A 21,585-nucleotide genomic window follows, 5' to 3' on the forward strand; every position below is an offset into this window, starting at 1 on the left:
CTAACTTCAATATACAAATAAAGTTTGATATGAAAAACTGTTCATTGACTGGAAATTCTTGGTTGATTAAATACTTGAATTGTATGGGGAGGCATATTGTCTCAAGTGTAACAGAAAAGGGTAAACGCAGAGTTATCAGGCAGTGGTTCGAACGGACCCTCTTTTCAAACAACCAAGTCAATTATACAAGCATTAAAATTGCTGTAGGCCTACCATGTTAGAAGGATTGTCATCAGTACTGAGGTACAGTTCCGCCCCGTCGTCGGCCTTGATATGGAAGCTGTAGTCCCCATCAAAAGGAGGCACGAAGAATCCGCTCATCTTAGTGACCATATTGTCCATAGTACTATCAGTGTAGTATGCTTCATCCAGAAAATCCATGTAATAGTCGGCAGCAGTATTGTCTAAGGCCCCAACCTCGGACAGCAAAGCCTGCGTCTTTGTGGTCGCATTCCAGATTTCTAGCTTCAGACCACGGTTACCTAGCAACGACATTAAAGGTAGAGGAATATATGTAGTAAACAAAATATACATAGTTGTGCCTTACTTATATAGCGTGTTTTCATTCAAGGACTATATCTTAGATTGTCTATAAAAAGAAAACATCTTAATGTTCTATGTTAATTGAGATCAGTCATAGAGATCCGAACCAATATATAATATAATGAAGATATTACATTAACGAAGTTTACTGCAGATAGAAATTAGTCCCTTATCTCATCATCACTGTACATATATGCGGTACACCGTGATATTACCTGCGTGCCTGGCTGGTGTTGATACTGGTTTGGCAGCAGTCTCACATGTAATCAATGTCTTGGTCACGGCACCCTTTATTACACAAGGCGTGCCTACAAAGTAAAGAACAAAATAGGGCGGTGATTATTTATGACAACACCTAAGTAAGACAAAACATGCTCTTTGAAATATAAATCATAGTATCCTTTCCATTTCATTTGTCAAATAATGAAACAGTGTTAACAAATTGCAATAAACTTTCAATATCTAGATTATTCTTCTGCGTTATATTATATTTGAATCTGAAAGCATATATTTCTTTGAATCCTGAAAGCATTCACGTGTAACTCTATAGGAATATCCCTAGTTTTGAAAATTCAAAGTTGACATTATTCTACAATATAAGAGAGTTGAGCTTAATTGATACATTTTCCGTTCTTCAAAAGCAATGATATTTCGATTTGATATGAGATATAGTTTGTAGTACATATACGGGTTTTTTATGAACAAAACTATATAATAACGCGTGTTCTAATATTATAAGGAATTTTCAATGGGAGGTAACTCAGTTATGTTTTTACATGTGAGATAGCAGAACCCCTAAGAAAGAGAAAACTAAAATATATAGCAAACACATAGGAACATAATCATGTTACATTCTCAATAAACGGTGATATGAACTCAAACATGGCCCAACAATTAATGGAGGTAAATAATGTGTACGTAAATAAAATAATAGGTTATGTTCCGATACTTACCTCCAACCATTACCACTGCACCCGTGCGAGTTTCGTCGAAATTGTTTCCGGCAATGGAGATAAGGGTTCCTCCCTCCACGCTGCCAGTGGCTGGAGTGACCGAACTGATCTCTGGCAGACAGAACGTTGAATAATTAGATTGAATAAAAAAAATGCATTGCAAGGAAATATATTCATCTTCTTTGAGTAAGCTACTGCCCGTACATTCTGTGACTAAGCATCACTCAATGCTATTTTATTTGGGTATCTTATTAATCTTATTTGTGACATTTAAGCATGTTTTTAATATGTTCGGCTAGACTGAAATGTGCATTATTAACTGTAATGGTAGGGATGTTTATAAATCCTTTAAGCTACAAGATTGGAAATAGGTCACTTTCACAGTTAATCTATGGTAATTTCGTATATAAATACCAATTAATCCTGACATTATATGTGTGTAATCTATATGTTTATGCCTCTTATACACATACGTATGTATGAGCTTGTAATTATTCAGATGCTACATGAAGAAAATAAACTGCAAAGGCCAAACAATTTTATTTTTTCACATATTCCATTTTTCAAACAAAATATTGTTATACATTTTGATTCTGATCATGGCTTGTTGAGTATTTCAGAGAAAATTTAAGAATTTTAAACAAAATGAACGTTCGACCTACGACAAATATATATAATGCATGTCAGGCTGCAGACAATGTCGTGGCATTCCTAAAATGCATACAGAGGTTGGATGGGGGTAATGTTTTTGCAACTTCTGACAACCACAATTATATTTAAACTCTACTACATATACAGTAGCAATTAAAAGTGACTTTTTCCACTCGTCAACATAAATGCATACTTGGACTAGTCCTCGTTCCATCATATAGACAAAACTGCATACTCACCTGCGTAGGTTTGAAACATGTAGAACTGATAGTTTCCACCGACTTGGTACAGGTCCTTGCTTGGTTCAGCCCTAAATAGACAAACTAGGTCTTTAAGAATTAGTTTTGACGAAGAAATTTAAAAGGAAACTGACCTTTATGTTACCATCAATGAGCCGAGGGGACTTGTTCCTACAAAGGCTAAAATGCTGAATTTGATAACATCCAGAAAAGGTAAAGGTTCCACACCCCAAGCGTAAAAATCATATCTTTGAAATATATTAATATTATCTTAATACCAGTCAATATCTATATAAAATAAACGTCTGTAATGAAAGAGTTTCTCACCTGCCATATTCGTCAGATATGATGAAGGTACCGTTGATGCTTCCTGTTAATAAACAAACAATATGTATTTGATACCAATACGTGTTTCTAGTTTTAACTATAACTAATAAAAGGAGATGGGTAAAGATGCACAAATAGACAATTCTGCTGTTTGTTTTGGTTTAACGCACTGGCAACAATAAGGTCACATGAAAAGGAGGGCATCGCCTAAATAAAAGAGTAAAAGAGAATCAGAAAAGAGCATTATATATCCTAGGCGTTATTATCGGGACGGCAGAACAATTTTCGTGAGCATCTCCTTAGCATACGACACATAATAAAGCCACCGGTTCTGCAGGAAGCGGAGTGGGTACATACACATAAGTCACATCTTACGGTAACGTACAGTCTTCTAAATGGTACTGACCAGTAATACTAATAATAATTCTTCGAGAATCTGATATACCGCTTTATCACAACCTAGTTCGTAGGTCGTCTCAAAGCGATTAACAAATTATTATCCGTGGTTATAGGGCCTTTGCAACCAGCCAATATCTTTCTCAACTCCCTGGGGAATATACAGCCGGAGATGCCATTTCGGCGCTAACAGCTAGCATTCTACAATTCTAGCACTACCCAAACACGTACAGTGTGATACACAGGTGACATATATAATTATCCTGAGCAGGTAGGAGAGACATCCCCTGAACTAGAATCAAGTAAATAACGTTCATAATGTCATAAGTAAATTTGTCAGAGTAAAAGTGACATAAATTGTGACATCAAAACCACCATTTTTTCTCAGGGACTGGAGAACAGTTTGATGGTCAAGATGACCAGAGGCCAAGGGTTAACTTACCTATTTTGGTGCCAGTCTCACCGATCTTACATTTGATGTAACCATAGTCACTGTCGCCACCGTTGTCAAGCTCGATTCCGTAACTGTGGAAAGAAATATATTGGTTATAGAAAGGCACCAATGAATATGGATATTTGCGCGTTCATGTGTTCTAGCGTACGTGCGCGCGTGCATACGCAAAAAATATTTCGCACGGATGTACGAACTGTGGACATATGTGTCAACTTTTATGTAAATAAGAATTAAGATTTATTATTATGTTTATGAAGTTGTTAGCATTTTTTTTTGTACATGTAGGTATGTATTATTGTGTATGTATCTACGCGTGTTTGTGTATGAATTATATGCAAATCATTCAAAACTATAGTCTGTATATAAACCACATCAACATCTGAAAAAAAAAAGTTATTTTTTCGGATATTATTGCAAAACAAAATGATTAAAAAAACGCGAAAATATTGTTTTCCAAGTTATTCAAATCACAAGTGAGTTCTTTTTTTTAGCATTTTCGATAAGTCTTATTATGTCGATATTTGGCAGTGCATTGGAAACATAACAATTATTTATTTAGCCAACAAATACTTACAACACATCATCAGCTTTCTTCAGCTCACAGCTTTGTCCTCCAACGTAAACTCTAAGAACAAAAACCCAATAACCTGGTATTAAAATCAATTATATCCCATATTTTTTGTTCAACAAAAGTGTTCTCGATATTCTTTTATAAAGAAATTCATTGAATTTACATTTGTTATCTTATTTTTCATCTGAATATTTTTTTCAAACTAAACACTTAATATTTATTTATTTTAACACTCTTAATTCACTTTGTTCCTTCCTTATGTTTTGGTTGCTGCTTTATTTTTTCGTTTCTCAATGATATTTTCATGAAAAAATATTAAGCATGTAATTGCTCAGGACCTTCATCCCTTTTGGGAAATTATCAATCTAAAACACTGGAGAAGGATGTAAAATTTAGAAACAGTTCATTTCAGAACACTCACAACGGGAGACGGACGATATGTTATGAAAAGTAAAAACCTCAAAGAAATTAATAAATATCCATAGCCTGACAATAGTTTGTACACACCGTAAGATGCTGACAGATTTGCCGTTTGTACTCTCGTCTTTGTTACTGCCGTACTTGTCAGTGAAGATCTTCCCGTAAAACTTCACAATCGTACCTTAAATACAATAAACAAGACGTGATTCTCTTTGCAGCTACAAACATATAAAGACAAAGAACATAGCACAAAATCAGCGGACCTCATATAGGCATACCCTCCTTCCAACAAGATGGTCAAATGTGACCTTTGGCCTTTTCACCAAGAATGATGACCACTGATTTCTAATTAGTAATTGAATATCGTGTTTAAACACTTTGTTGTAAATATCAACATAATCTGATGAGGGCTTCATGAGGTATCATGTAAATAAGCTTTTTACTACGGATGCACAGACAAACATAAGGACACGGTTCAACCCATAAAATCATGAATCTACAGCAACGCTACTGGAAATGCAACATTCACTAGCTCGAAAATGGAAGCAATCCTCTCAGTTCACACGACAACATGAACTCTCAATTGGGTAACACGACATACTGTCCCTGTTTATAGTTCTGTTATATCCAATAGATTAAAACAAATATATTATCTAGAGCAACTCCTACATAATCGGCCGAGATCTTACTAAAACGTAACACAACGCGGAACATGCAGCAAAACCAAATAGAGTAAGCGATATCCTGTGAATATTCTCTGGTCACACTTTACACAGTCTACAGACCGCATTACATGCCGTAAACAGAATGACGAATAACTCTTCGCAACCCCCAACAAATATCTACTATAAAATTGGAAATGCTTTCCGATTTCGACCATCCACTTACCTGGAGGACCAGAACGAGGCTCGATCGAAGTAATGGTTGGTGTGTTCGAGCTGCTAGTCTGTAAGTAGGATACATTTCGTGTTATATAAACCAAGCAAATTTATTGGCATAAATTTATGTGTTTATCACATGAATACAGCAGACCAATGCATTCTTAAAAGTTTTAACATATTTTTGTTTTGATAATCGATAGCATGTTTGTTTAAAATATGGATATTTAAAGACGTTTAAGGGCAAGTAATTAAGCATTTTTTCTTAGCAAATTCTGTTTTTGTAATATAAGTGTAATTGTCACTCAACAATTCTGGTGGACAAGGCAGAGTTATGCTAAACAAATAACGCTAAAAAAGAATGAATGTTATCCAAATTAAACTTGAATGGTGTAACAATTTCAAAATTCATTGAAACTTGATAAAAGAACACCATTTTATTTCTTTATGGACAACTTTTATTAAAATGAATTTTTAGAAATTCAATATACTGTGATATATTGCAATAATTCCATTAATATTGCAATACGAAATTTGCCTGTAATTTACATCTCTTGCTTTGAACCCTGTAGGAAACTTACAGCAAATGGACAGTTGTTGCATATATTGTTGTCGTCAATAGCAACGCCATCCACAGTTACTTTCACACTGAAGGAGTCAACAGGCATGTGTCTGTTTAAAAAAAAGAAAATTGAACACATTGCGGAACACCAGGAGACAAACCAGAAACATATACATGTATTGAAAATTAGTGAGATTGTATTTGTTCTTCCCAACACAATGCTGTAATTGTAAGAACACTTTTAAAATTATGAATGCCATCCATAGAAATCACATTGCGAAAACAATATTTAGTGTTTTTCAACTGCTGGGTAAGCCTTCTAAGGTATTATTATCGATAAGTACATTTACAATATTTCTCCACAGATACATGTATAATTATTTTGTTCTCTACTGGGAAATTCATTCAGTCATTGACAGTTTAATGTTTAGCAACGCTAAAATATAATTATGGAAGAATGACTGACTACAGTTGCTACAATCAAGACTTAAACACATTGAATCCGATAAAAGAATGACAGTGATGTCAAAACACTGTGACGTCATACTCACGGAGTATAGCACATGATCTGCGTCTCGTGGGTGCCATCTTTGTGTACGGGACAGTCAAACTGTTGGGTCCCAGACACAAGGGTAACAGTGTTACCAAGGTGGGCGTTCCCGTCTCCGTAGTTAAACTGGTTTTTGGCGAAGCCTGACCCTTTTATGGTCAGTCGTGTCTCCCCATTAGTGCTCCCCTTGGACGGGCCGACGCTGGACACCGTAGCACATTCTATAAATAGACAAAACAATGGGGCTACATGTAAGTAAGATTTGAATTAGTTAAAGAAGCTCATTTTGGAACATAATGTACAGCAAGATCAGTTATCTAGGACTGGTTTAGTTAAATGATTATATTCGTTTCTGTTTGTAACACGACCATTGCCGCACGCGAAATACGGAAAACCTGTTCACATAGGAACAGGTCTTAAATCTACATCTTGCAATTAATTCGGAAGGTGATCATTTTAATTTCAGGGTCACGGTCATTTTAATTTAAGGGTCACGGTCATTTTGATTTCAGTTGAAGCAGTGCCATACAAAACCATGCAATCAGTGTAAAACCTTATGATATTGTAGTAAGAAGCTACAAGTTATATGAATGTTAATTATAAGGTTATCTTGCAACGGCAAGTGTACCAACAGTTCACAAAATACGTCCATATATCGGCTTGGCCAAGTGTAGACTACATTCCATATTGTCACGCACGACAGCTCGTCACCTTCGGGCGAATCGACCTGCTCACCGAGCATACAGAGAAGTCAGCTCGGCCGCTTTACAAGTGCATTTTCACAAGAATATTTTTTTCTTATTTATCTTATTTTAATTATTATTTATTTTTCGATATGTGTTGAAACATGTATGTGTTTTTGTGATCTATCTTTTAAGTTGATCTGATATTTTTTAAATCCTAGGACATGTATGCATTGCTGTTAAGTTATAACCGAGAAGGATGACCAAATATAGAGTGATGGTATATAGATCAGAGGACCAGGGTTCGAATCCTGGTCTGGAACATATTTTATTCAACCCTTAAGAAACCTGCTTTGTTGATTCTGATATTCTTTTGTTAATATTTTTTTAATTAATATTTTTTCATATTATTCCCGACAAGTGATTGGCCAGAGGTGAATCACGTGTCCACTGATAAAAACCGCTATTATTTTTTCATATTATTCCCGACAAGTGATTGGCCAGAAGTGCATCACGTGTCCACCGATAAAAACCGATATTGACTTGGAGCGTGTGATTTTTGTTAAAAAACTGGGTGTTTCTAAAAATAGAATTATGACGTGTCTCCAAACGAACGCATCGTCTCACTTCCAGGTATCAACCCCAGCCAAAGGCTATACTTGAATATTATTATCATTTTCTTTTTTCATATTATTGTTATTGTTTTTTTCCCCTCATTGTTATTTTCAAATAAAAGTTCTGCAAAATATCATGTTCTGCTGAGAAAGTGTTAAACAAAGCTACTGGTATACCGGGGGATGGGAGAACTCACCAATTAAATAGTTTTGGGGGTTGGGAGTTCAGTGGCATGGGGATCCCCTAGACAATGAATGTATTTGAGCACAAAATGGCTTTAATTTGTGACTTGCAAGTTATGGTATAAAAGTACTTGACATTGTTGCGATGTTTTAATTGGATTAAAGATCAATATCAGGCCTAGAGGGATTCTAAGGTCTAAGTAAAATTCAGTAATACTCATTTGGTTTAAACGAGATTATAAGTTTTATAATCAAATCGTTTTGTGGCGTTAATTCTGTTGGCTACAGTCCTGAATACACAACCGATTGAGAGATAACAACTATTTTCAAAACAAATCAAGATCTTTAACAGATAAGACGTTGACTGACGTCAATTCCGAACTATAGTATATGTTTGTTTTTGAAATTACCGTAAATATTTACAGATGTTTATTTAAGTCTATAAAACTCAAACCAGAATTTTAATCTACTATCGTTTAGGCTCAGACAAGGTACAAGCAGACTTATTTAGTTTATAAAAACCCAACCGGGATTGAATGTATGTGATTCGGCTATGGTTCGGCCAAAGTATGGCACAAATTTGTTATCCTATAAGTGACCCTTGCAATTTTTTTTTTAATTTCACAAAACGTCATAAATTATCTTCTGTTAGTTATTATATTTCTGCTCAAACAAATATTCATTGATATGTTTATCATTTGATCAGTGTTACTCAGTAGTTTCAGAAATCCTGGAGTGCTGCTCTCGCCATCTCAAATATACTGGGATACATTTTAAACATCGTTAGCGAAACCCTTGGCCACCGGGAAAGGTAATCATAACTGTTATATATGCGAAAGAGGAAATATGTCCCTGTAACTGTTACGACACAGCTCGGAAATTTATAATATTGGTTTTTGAATAAGGCGCACTGTAAATGAGTATAGAACTACGTAAGTCTGCAAATATTTATATACCGAAACCCTAGAATTCAGAGGATGTAGTCACTACCAAAGGGACCTGATAATTTATCACAGTTATATTTGGACATCATTGAAGGTGTTCAGAATAAGTTGACATGTTTTAGGAGTTAAGATCAACTTTCGGTAGATTTGGGGGAGGGGGGATTTTACCGTTAGTTGGTCTAAATTCCTTAAACTTTGTCAAATCATTATTCTTGACACCTCAATTTCGGTCCAGATACAGCTGTTACAAATTATCAGGTCCCTGTGGTCACTACGGTCAACTGAACACACTTCATAGCCGTCGTTTCGGAAAAGGGCTCTCTCGACCTATTAACGCCGACGTCGCCGACAGGAAAATATAATCTTTATAACTCGTCTTCTCGACTATCGTCGCAGGCGAGACAATATCAGCGTTTTGTATACAAATGTATAAATCCAAATTGCCCTTTACATACCATCACTGACGGAGCTTAAATAAATAATCCGGTTATAGTAAACCCCACTTAACCGAACTAGTAGCAATTAACAACATAGGCAAGGTCTACTCTTTCAGGTCGGTAATTATATTGATCCAATATCAAGTTTGTTTTGACGTATTTGAACAAATGTACATCCGAAAACGGTGCCAGCTCAGTGCATGTGGACAAAGCCTATCACAGTCGTGCCTGTTCGTAACAATTTCGGGTAAAAATCCTTACGGACATTTAGAAGCTTATGCAGGTCTTGCAAGGCTTTGTCAAGGCTCGTCTGAAAGCAGCATCCGATTACTGGGTCCGATCTTATTTCATAAACAAACAACTGTTGTCCAACCAGTTCAACCGTCTGGATCGCGAAAAACGAAAATGGTCTTCTGCGCCATGCTTTCAACTCCGTACTAAACCGATCTGGGTAGCCGGTGTATGTGAGATATGCGAGTTAATGGCCATCCTCTAAGTCCACGTGGTTGCTCTCACTCTCTGTACGTTAATAAGCGTAACCCACGGAATTTCAAAGATGACTGAAAGTGTGGTGTCCGGCGGAAAAATAAAACACGTTCAGTATGTCACAAGCTATATTTTTGGTGCTTTTTTGTTTAATCATGTAGTCCCGTGTACCAGCGTAATCTTCTCTTGGAAGCAGGTATTGATTGTTACGTCATTGGTTTGTATGAAAAAATTACGTCGTTTTCTCAAACATTGATGACGTTACTCTCACAAATAAGTGACGTAACAATCAATACCTGCTCCCAAGAGAAGATAACTCTGCAATACGCAAAGACGGAATGGGCAGCTACTTGCCTGATGTTAATAAAAATAAACTGCAGAAAATGTGTATATTTTGCAGTATTTACTAATACAGATAAATTGATATATGTGTTAACTCCTATATAAGCTTTAACATTTTTTCAACAAATGATAACGAAATAGTTATTGTACATGTGCTAATACGACTTATTGACCACTAAATGCCAAGTTTTCCATGCTAACATTAATTCGATCTTATTCGACCCACCCTGTTTACTGATCATGTTCTGTCTATTTATGAACAAACATGACATCTATTTACAATTTGATAGTGTATAAAAGCATTAATGTCAAATGGTGTTTGAGAATATTTCGATACATTATCAGATGTTGATTTTAATATGTACTGTTTCCGTAAGTATAGAAGCATTAACGCATAACCATGTTTGAGAAAACTAAAATGCATTATCGTATATTTATCCTAATATATACTGTTTCAGAAATGTGACACTAAAGTACGCAAGCACTAAAGTAATAATTGAATATGAAATATTTTTATTGAATCAAACTAAATTTTATATTTGTCCGTTAATTATGTTTTGTGTATAATCCATTTCGGTCATTGATATCGAATATCATAAGTGCCCTTTGTTTACAAGACTCAATTAACTACTTTAAAATCACGTCCATTTAACTATATTGTGTATTCAAAATTGATTGTCATAGCTTTATAACTTCGATGAGATGTCTATGTTATTTAAACATGAATAGATTTCGAGTCAAAAATCCATCGGGTCCAATACTTGATACTGATAAAGTGATATAGACACGCGGCACAAATTTAAAGTGTCTCTGGCCTTAGACAACATTAACAGTCAGCGGACATTATTTAGGGACTATTTAATTTTGGATCAGTTCGCAGTTTTTCACAAGCGAAGCTATCCTTTACCTCAAAGTTTTCTTGTCCGTGTTAGATGTTTGTTATGTATGTGTGTGAGTACGGATTGTCGGGTGGTACAGTGGATAGCGCACTGGCCTTCCATGAAGGCGAACGGGGAAGAATTCCCGTATCGGACCTGCCCAACCATGTGGGGGTTTCACGTATTCCGGTTTCTTCCCACATAAATACTGGCCTATGACGGATACTTACAATGTATTACATGTATAATGGTCTTTTAATCAAATATGAAGGTGTTCAATTATACTATTGCTATAAACAAATACATTTTCTCTTAAATTATTAAAAAGTGCTTTTTGTAACTTTAGTGTAGGTGAACGGAAATATCAGCACCATGCTCCATATACATGTAGTTGAGTGCGCATGCACTTGCCGACCAGGTGGCAAGCGCGACTCAAAAGAAAAATAAATTCATAAGTAATTAACATTTATACAAATACACTGTATCGTTTTATTTGGATAAACACCGTTGGTCGAAATTGCAATTGAATAAGATTGTGTTGATGCAGTTGTACAAGTGTTTTCACAATCTTAAAGCGTATCAACATGCCTTTTATTCTATAATTGAAAAATCCCGTTACAACCAACACGTTAAAATTGTCACTGACGGTGAATCTAGGTTTGGTTAAATATTGACAGATAATACAATACGTCGACCTACACTGACCGTTCGTGTGTTGAGTCCAGATTAATGTTCCTATTAAGCCTTAATCTGTTAGGTAAAGTACCCGCCATATTTAACTTTAACAGTAGTTCTTACAAGAAATAAGTTCAAACCTTGACTATCAATGACTATAGACTGTAAATCATACAAACCCGGAATTAAAATAGCCAGCGGTCAGTTAGATAAGGATCTAAAAGTACGCTTTAGTTATACAAGGAGGGTCTGGTCAGTTTATACAATGACGGACTGGTCAGTTTATACAATGACGGACTGGTCAGTTTTAGTGCCAACTCGTTCATACAATTATACGTTGAATGCTAAAATCTGAGCAAATAATTCGCTGACGACTGGCAGACGGAAAATCTATATGTTTTAATGAGATTTATTGAATGTTTCCATTATGTGTGTATTGGTGAGAGGATATGGTCAGATGGAACTGACCAGTGTCCAGTCACACCCGGCATAGTATAATGACCAAAGGGACTTGTGTTATCAATCCTTGTATTGTAGAATAGACAGGTTTCAAGATTTTTAGGAAAGACTTTAAAATAAGTACAGCTGCAGAAATGATAAAACCACAGTAGAGATGATAAATACACAGTAGAGATGATAAATACACGGGAGATATGATAAATACACGGGAGATATGATAAAATCACAGTAGATATGATAAATACACAGGAGATATTGTACACAGAAAGTATTTATATAGCGTACAGCAGAAGATCACCAGGGCCACTTTATTTCAGCCAGTTTTAACGCCGGTTTTTCGCTTCGTTGCTGATGCAAATCGGCCAAAGTACAATACTCAATTCACTTTAGCGCAAGAATAAATAAGACACAGGAATGCTTTTTAGAGACTATCAGTATTCGGTGTATACACACAGAAACTTCTCTCTATTTCCAAATGAACAGTTTAATTATATTAGTGATAAATCATGCCAATATTTCATTACAAATCTTCACTGGCTCTTTGTCTGTGTAATTCGATTATCGCGAGACTATAAATACATTTTTAATGTTTGCCCGTGTCAAAAGTTCGGGACGTAATAAGAAACTGACCATTGGTTGACCAGATTATTTAAACTATAGGTCCCTTACCCAGGTTTTGTCGCTGAATGGTACTGGAGGTCACGCTATTCTAACGTTTACGTGTTTACGTACATGTGTACTTGTTTTTACCAGGTGTGGAAAAAATGTATGCAAGTTATTCATTGCTCCATTGCTACAATCCTTACTTGTTTATTTTCCGTTATTTTCAAGGGTTCGGCATGCCCGGTGTGGAATGATTATTTATACAAGATATAATGTACGAAAACAAGGGTTAAGGTTTTTTCTCCGTGAAGTTTAATAGGCGTTATTCCAGCTGATTTATTCATTATATAAAATCTTATCTTAATCCTAACCCTTGAGGGCTATTTGGACGCAATTCATTGTAATCTTTAGTACTTGAGCCACTTAATTACTTCAGAACGGTCGCACTAAACTGCTGACGTCAGAAAAATTTACCCTGGAACAAAACCGTGTGTGTCTGTCTTCGTTTGATATGTGAACCTTTAATCGACAAGTCTTAATTATTTATATATATAAAAAAAATGTCAGTCATTATCACACTTTCTCATGAAGTTAATCCCCATGGTCCGATACATATTTCATTTATTTATCTTTTAATCAGAGCCAATTGCTTATTATTAAAAAGTTTAAATGAAATTGAACACTGTACCTATTTTCATCGCTAAATATTACGGGTCATGTCCCATAGCCGACCTGTATACAATGACTCCCCAGGTAATTCAAGCGTACGTGATACGGCTAATAAATAGTTATCTGTGTATTGCCATTTACGCCATTTATAGCCCCAAATGTGATTTTCAGATAGGTAAGAAGCTTTCAAAAACAGTTAACCTAAGAGGGTTATTTCGGAGGCCGGATTAAGTTAAATTTCAATCAATTACAAAAAAAAATACAATAGCGATATGCATTTAAAAAAATATCATATATGTTTCCGAATTTGTCAGAAGATTACAACTGTAATAATTCAACAAAAAATGCTTAATTTTTACTTTACAAAACCCTAACTCTCATATTAGCTTTTTCTTTCCTTTTTTTTTTTTATTTCAAATGAGTAGAACAATATCCTTTTTCATCTAAATCCACCTAAATATATTTCATATTTCAATTTATCTAATATGGACATTTTTTAATGTGCTGATATTTCAATTTTCATTTTTAATATTTGGTTTAACAATTTTTCGTTTTGAAATTATAAACTTTAAAAAGGATGATCTTTAGAATTGGTACCCTGCAGATCCGTTTACATTTAAATTGGTCGAATGGCGCAGTGGATAACGCACTTGCCTCTCACCAAGGCGGGCGGAGTTCGATTCCCAGACCGGACGTGAAAAGGTATGAGGTAACCTGCCCGACCACGCGGGTTTTCCCCTTGGGAACTCCGGTTTGCTCCTACATTAAGACTCCACGCGCGCAAACATCCGAGCCAGCAAGAGTGCTTGTTTCATAATTGTTGTAAATTATATAAAGTGTATATATTTATATCCGTTTCAATGAGAATGGCATCCTGGACGTTTCGACACCAAGCCATTTTTTCTGACACAAAAATGGAATAGTTTACTTAATTGATATAAGTAATTAATTAATTTGTTGTTCTTAGGGCTGCAATGATACGCATACCTCACGGTACGATACGTTTCGCGGTACGAAGCTTATGATACGATACGTATCACGATACAAATATCTGCTTGAAAGGTCAACTTCGTAATTTATAGTGAATAGTGTCGTAATACATTTTTGCATAATCTTAGTACCACATCTTTAGTAAAAGATTCAAAAAGTACAAGTACACCTTTTAGAGTTTGATAAAAATTTGGAGATAATTTAATTATACGGTTAGTGTATCACGATACAGGCAGACAAAACAACTCGATACGATACACAAGCCAGTATCACAATGCGATACGATACAATATATCGTTGCAGCCCTAGTAATTCTATTCCCGCACCTCAGAAAGAGATATACAACGTCATACCCTATGCTAGATTTCGTTTATCTCTTTTGATCTGTCTGGTACCTTAACGTGACATTTCGAGGATTTTTTACACTGCGATGTATTCATCCGCGCGTTAAAATCTGCATCAAAAATGTTCTCTTTTGCAGTTATAATTATGTTATATCTTAAATCATAATTTTGTCGTTTTGATGTTTGATGCTGTAGATAAAATATAGAATCTACACTGTGAAATACGTGACCATGGGCTAAGATTCTGAAACATCCCAACCTCAGCTTACACCTCGGTCGTTGGGATTGTGTTACATAATGTATTAGACCGACTAATTAAGACATTGATTCGAAAGAGTGAAGATAATACGGAACTTAAACTTGAACTTAAAAAAACCCCAAAGCGAACATCTCAGTTGCATAACCTATCACTCTATTGATCTAGGATGAGTCGAAGAGATCTTTTTTAATCTACACAACATTAAAGATATTTTCGACAAGTTCAGAAAATGACGAAAAAAACTTTACTTATAGCATAACTATATAAGCATTTTTACCAGATTTTTAGCATAGCGTTGTTTGTTACTTCAGGTTTGACATGCATCTTTTTAACATTTATGAGGGTGTTCAACACAGTTCCGTTCAAACATATCCTAAGATGCGCGTTCTTGGAGAATAAGTTTGAACGGAGTTGTGTTGCATACCCTCATAAATGTCAAAAAGATGCATTTCAAACTTTTTATTTACGTTCTTTATATTCACTTTCATTATTTGAAATTAAGAAAAAAGTAGTCTTGTGTTCACGTAAAAAGCGATACACTCTCATGAAAACAACATAAAATGAACAGCTTTTTTGGAAGGAAAGATAATGCGTTGTCAATGGTGAAGGAATACACAGTTGAGCAATAAACAAATAGTTCCACTTTGTTTACGTATAATCATTTAATTATTAATGTTCAAAAAGCTTTAATTATCTTCGAAAATTGACAGTAGATCTTAATTTGACACAAAAATACCATGTGCAATATTTTAGTTACAAAAAGTCAGTCTTTGCGAAGTAGCTGACCAATAAGCAACGGTTGTGCAGCGGATAAGCTCATCAGGTCACGATGAAGTTGGGTTGGCAAAGAGACGGGTGAATGCAAATTGAAAGTGCATCCGTGAAATGTGGAGTTTCCTAAGAAACCAGATGACGATATAAAATATGCTGTTGACTGGTTCTTGTGTCGACCGACTGTGACAATAGGACGAGCTCATTGTTCGATTATGTGGCATGTGCTACTGTCGCTGAGGGGGGACTCTGGCCGACGAGCCGGGATGTGTTAGTGTTACTGTCGCTGAGGGGACTGGCCGACGTGCCGGGATGAGTTGACCTGCTTCGCCACTTGCAACGGACGCTAGTGTAGAGGGCAGCAATTTTTTTCTTTCTGTTCTGTTGAAAAGGACCTGTTATAGGATCTAATAGCAGACTCACTTCGGTGGCCCGACATAACCATGATGTGTCTTCATTCAAAACCACAGTCATACATCGCCTCTATATTGCCGTGGCACGGAGATAGTGTGCTGTGTATTTTTTTCAGCAGCCTTATTTAATAAAACAGGGTGATTTCTTGTTGATCAGTTCATAGTTAATACAGATTTGAAAAAAAATAAACCGTTCATAAAACAAAACTCGGGTGGTATTTTTTGGTGAGTGTAGAGGGGAGGGGGGGGGGGGGGGGGGTGTCTTGTGTTTAAATAGTGAGGTCAGAGGTCATATAATGATGTACATGTAGTAATGTTAATATTAATACACACTTGCTTTTATTGAATCATAACAACATTTTGAGTTGGTACTGCTAAAGGCACTGCAACACAAATGTAAAAATATGTGTTTTACGTGGTTTTGTTTAAGTCTTTTTGTTTGTGTGTTTGTGCCGTTATGTAGTAACAAACAATCGTGAATATTTGCAGATGTTTCGGACAATATTTAAACACACGACAAATCTATTGATATTGTTCACGAACTGTTCACCCCGTGGACGAATAACAAAAACTGTTGAACCCGTGATATTGTATGAAAATAAGCTACGGTATACATAGAATAAGTACACACTATGTTACTGCTTATCATCATATCAGCCTCATCAGACAAATCGTTCAGGTGTCGTTTACTATGATGGTCAGAGTTGACCAATGCTAGGACCTATTCCAGGGGTGCAGAGAGCGAAAATGAGCGCAACCCGGGTTCCGTATTCATAAAACCGATCTCATACTCAAGCATGGATTCTGTGCTTAAACCAAATATCTTGTAACACGCTTAAATCATGTCAAACGATCAAAAAGTCAAACGTAAACATTGAAAACAGTTTTTGGCTTTAAGTATGTTGGATGTTTTTCCAAATCATTGACAAACATTTTTTTAATTAGTTTATAGCGGGAACAATAAATTTGGCATGCTTGAGCATGAGAACGGTTTTATGAATACGGGCCCCGGAGTTTCGAAGATGCTCAGTTTCGTAAAATCACAATGTTCTCTTTTTTTTCGATTTTGTTTTTAAACTGATATCATTGTACATCTTCATCGATCTACCGTGAAATATGATACACGAACTATATTTAGTTTACTGCAATTATCAAACAGTTGTTGTTCTCCTTACATTGGATATTAATGATTATTTTTGTTTCCTGATGAATGCACGAAATGGTCTAACTCTAAATCAGGGAGGAATCCGGGGTATCTGGAGAAAACCCACGTGGTGAGGCAGGTTACGGGGATTGAACAGGAATAAGAGCCTGAATCCCGGCCATTTTAGTGAAGAACTCGCTATCCACCGGCCACCGAACCGATATATAAGTCACACACATGAACACATCACCACTTTAGTTTTTAGGAAAATTGTGTATATGATGCAAACTTTATTTTCTGAATAACAGTCAATGTCGGCCGTCTTAAAAACTCCTTAGAGCTTGTGTTTTATTATTATTCCTCGACCTGCAGACTTTCAATAAACTTAAATATCGTATACATTTCAAAGATTAGCAAATATCTACGCTCTCTTCAGGCTTTGCCATTTCATATTTCGTGCATGAATAAATGTTACTGTTTTACTTATTTTTTATATAGTTATGTAAATTTAATGCATTGTACCACTACATAGATCATTGTATATGCAATGTATTTAAGACATTTGTGTATATTGCCGAATAAAGGCGACTCTTATATCATTTATTTATAGATTTTGTTTATTTATTTTTTATTTCTCAATTTTGCAAAAGGATACCGAGAGGCTGTATCTGCTGAAAATGGGAAGACATAGGTACTTGATCATTATACTATTACCGAGTGCAACCGTAATTCGTAATTCATTGACAACAGAAAGTATTTCTAAAGAGAGATCCACTGAACATATATACTTCACTTGGAAGAATATTTCAGATATAGTAAGATTGTTTAAAAAAAAAAAAAAAAAAAAAATTACAACAATTATGAAACAAGTTGTTTCAACTTATATAAATCACTCTTGTTGGCCCGGGTGTTAGCGCGCGGGGGTTCTTAATTTGGGAGGAAACCGGAGTACCCGGAGAAAACCCCAAGTGGTCAGGAGGTGACCCCATACCTGTTCACGTCCGATCGGGGAAACGAACCAACGATATACTAAGATTGATTACAAGGAAATTGGACGCAGATATATAATCAATGGTAGATCTATACCACGTGAGTGAGTGGGGATGGATATTGATTCCCGCGAGAAGATCAGATTCTGTTTAATTATTCATAAGAAGACAATAATTCTTGTGGGAATTACATCTTTAAATGATTCTATGGACAACTTTGGGACAGATGCCAAGCATCCTCGATATCCAGGAGTTACGGTTCATGTTTGCTATGACATATCCCAGGGGTGTAGAGACCGACAGTGAGCCTAACCCCTGGATATCGAGGATAAAGTGAGCCGAACCCCTGGATATCGAGGATGAAGTGAGCCTAACCCCTGGATATCGAGGATGAAGTGAGCCTAGCCCCTGGATATCGATGATGAAGTGAGCGTAACCCCTGGATATCGAGGATGGAGTGAGCGTAACCCTTGGATATCAAGGATGAAGTGAGCGTAACCCCTGGATATCAAGGATGAAGTGAGCGTAACCCCTGGATATCGAGGATGGAGTGAGCCTAGCCCCTGGATATCAAGGATGAAGTGAGCGAACCCCTGGATATCGAGGATGGAGTGAGCGTTACCCCTGGATATCGAGGATGGAGTGAGCGTAACCCCTGGATATCGAGGATGAAGTGAGCGTAACCCCTGGATATCGAGGATGGATGCCAAGTGGTTTTAACTTCTTACGCTGGTTCATACATTAATTCATATGTTCGTGCTTATCAATGCATAAATACGGGAGTGGAAGTTGCGTATATCATCTTTAGGGGATTATTCGGCTATAAAGAGCTGGGAGTTCATGGGAGTCGCTTCAAACGTTGACGTTAACCTTTGATCATCGTACAATAGACGAGTGAGATAACTTGATGTGTACCTAACATCTAACAGTATAGTTCTACAACCTAATTTGGTCACACTTCCTATAGTTATGCTTCACATTATAGTATATACACACTGGTGTAGTTGATATTAGCAGGTTATTGACATAATTCGTCGTACTATCTACTTATTTTTTAAGATAAATTATTTGGTCTTTACCAACAGTACCAAGAGATACATTTGAAAAACAAACAAATATATTGGCATGTGAATAATTTCAAAAACATACTTTTTAACCTATTCACATCATCTATAACATCAGTACCTTGAAAACAATACAGGGTATTTTTAATGGGATTTAAAGCATTCATATAGCCGGTAGCTAGTGTGTATATTATGTATTTCATCAAACAGAGAATATCACGGAAAGATAGAAGGCCTTAAATTTACATATTTTTTTTTCATTTTTAAATAATTAAGATATGTTATATGCTAAGAAAATGTAACACAATAAAAAATTAACATTTATTTTCAAGAACAACAACCCCCACCCAATAAAATTAGACTTCATTCAAACCTATAAGATAAAAGACATTAAGGTCGATTTCTATGTTTGAATAGAAATAATTATCTTTGTAAATTTTCTTTTCCATTTAAATATAATGTATTATGCATCCAGCCTTGTGATTCGCATGTTATAAAACTGCTTTAAAAGTTTGCGATACACATACAAGAAAACCTGAGTGTCCGCTCGCTATGGCTCCAGATATCTTAAAAAATAATGACTGAATAAAAGAAATATCTATGTTATAAAAATATATCTTAGTAATAAAATAATACAATCAAACGTGCGATCGGTGTCCGATAATTAGATTCTGGATTTTCGAGCTTTCCAAGGTTATTGCATTAATGAAAAAAGAGCACTTACCCGAAAAATTCAGTAATACGAAAATAACGGCAACTTGTAGAAGTAGCCGCTCTTCTGTGTTCCCCATTCTCCTCATCCGGAGAAATTTCTTTCTTCTGAAATAGAAATCACATACATCTACATAAATATACCATAACAAATCAACCACGTGTGCTTAAACTCGACCAGTGTTCGATTGTAGTTCCACCCAATCAGAACACTTGAAAGTGTAGCCAATGGAGCGTGGCCTTTTGTTGTCCCGTCCACACTTAAGTAAAGACGTCAGCAGTTTAAATCCCGTATATAATTACTAAACGGTTATATAGAATATATAACAGTGCATATAATAGTATTGACAAAACCTTATACAAAACAATCGAGAACCGTTATACTTTGAGCCAGGACAGTGGCCAATAGGGTTTAAACCTCTAAACACACCAAACGTTTTTGTAAAGAAAGGTTACTCAATGTTTGCATAAAATACTATTAGCACGTGTTCAATTGTGGCGTCATTAAAATGTGTCAAATGTTAAATGGGTGGTCGGGTGGTGCAGTGGAAAGCGCACTTGCCTTTCACCAAGGCGGCCGGGGTTCGATTCCTCGATCGGACGGGAAAAGGTTGGGGTCACCTGCCCGACCACGTGGGTTTTCTCCGGTTACTCCGGTTTCCTCCGACACTAAGACCCCCTAACACCCGGACCAACAAGAGTGATTGATATAATTTAAAATAGCTTGTTTCATAATTGTTGTAAAACAAAATAAAGTTTATATTTAAAATGTGTCACCGGTAATTGTGAATCAAAGTGAATGACGATATTCGTACACCACGTGTGTTTTCTGAGTTGTGACTGAATTAATAGGATGGGAGAAAAATAATCATCATCTACCTTTAGGGTGTAACATAAAGAATTCCAACCCTCGGGGTGATATTTTGGTTGTCTAACACTCGAGTAAGCGATCGTAAAAGCCTGGAATTTTAAAGATCAACTACCACCTGAACAAATGTTATGTTCTTGGCTGTCTATGAGGTTATTTCTCTTGATATTTGAGAGTTTGTTCTAAATATATTTTATTCTTGTACCTTCAATAAGATTCATCAGTTTGGAAATATGTTATATCAAAGTTTTACTTTATACACCAACAAAGAACTGTACGTGACTGGTATTGTACATGTGACATGTTATCAATTCGTTCCACTGAACAGTCTATCCCCCTAAGAGGCCTCTTCCGTCTGTCTTACGACACGTTCGTTCCACTGAACAGTCTATCCCCCTAAGAGGCCTCTTTCGTCTGTAGTACGACACGTTCGTTCCACTGAACAGTCTATCCCCTAAGAGGCCTCTTCCGTATGTCGTACGACACGACTAACCAACTTATTCTTGTTTACTTTT

General features: G+C 36.0%; 1 protein-coding gene across 1 annotated transcript in view; it reads right to left on the reverse strand.

The window, feature by feature from the left end:
• LOC110446946 (fibrocystin-L-like) overlaps positions 1–21,585 on the reverse strand; it is a gene marked incomplete at its 3' end in the record, with an annotated part of 37,432 nt that overhangs the window by 895 nt on the left and 14,952 nt on the right. The window contains exons 2-13 of the mRNA XM_021492294.1: positions 20,216–20,310; positions 6,546–6,765; positions 6,014–6,104; positions 5,443–5,500; positions 4,642–4,735; positions 4,138–4,188; positions 3,552–3,634; positions 2,714–2,756; positions 2,387–2,457; positions 1,497–1,607; positions 759–851; positions 214–482 (exon numbers count right to left, since the gene is read on the reverse strand). Coding sequence (XP_021347969.1) covers positions 214–482; positions 759–851; positions 1,497–1,607; positions 2,387–2,457; positions 2,714–2,756; positions 3,552–3,634; positions 4,138–4,188; positions 4,642–4,735; positions 5,443–5,500; positions 6,014–6,104; positions 6,546–6,765; positions 20,216–20,310 — 1,279 coding nt within the window. The remainder of the gene's footprint in view (positions 1–213; positions 483–758; positions 852–1,496; positions 1,608–2,386; positions 2,458–2,713; positions 2,757–3,551; positions 3,635–4,137; positions 4,189–4,641; positions 4,736–5,442; positions 5,501–6,013; positions 6,105–6,545; positions 6,766–20,215; positions 20,311–21,585) is intronic.

The sequence above is a fragment of the Mizuhopecten yessoensis genome, unplaced genomic scaffold (genome assembly GCF_002113885.1).
Source record: "Mizuhopecten yessoensis strain PY_sf001 unplaced genomic scaffold, ASM211388v2 scaffold3079, whole genome shotgun sequence".
NCBI lineage: Eukaryota > Metazoa > Mollusca > Bivalvia > Pectinida > Pectinidae > Mizuhopecten > Mizuhopecten yessoensis.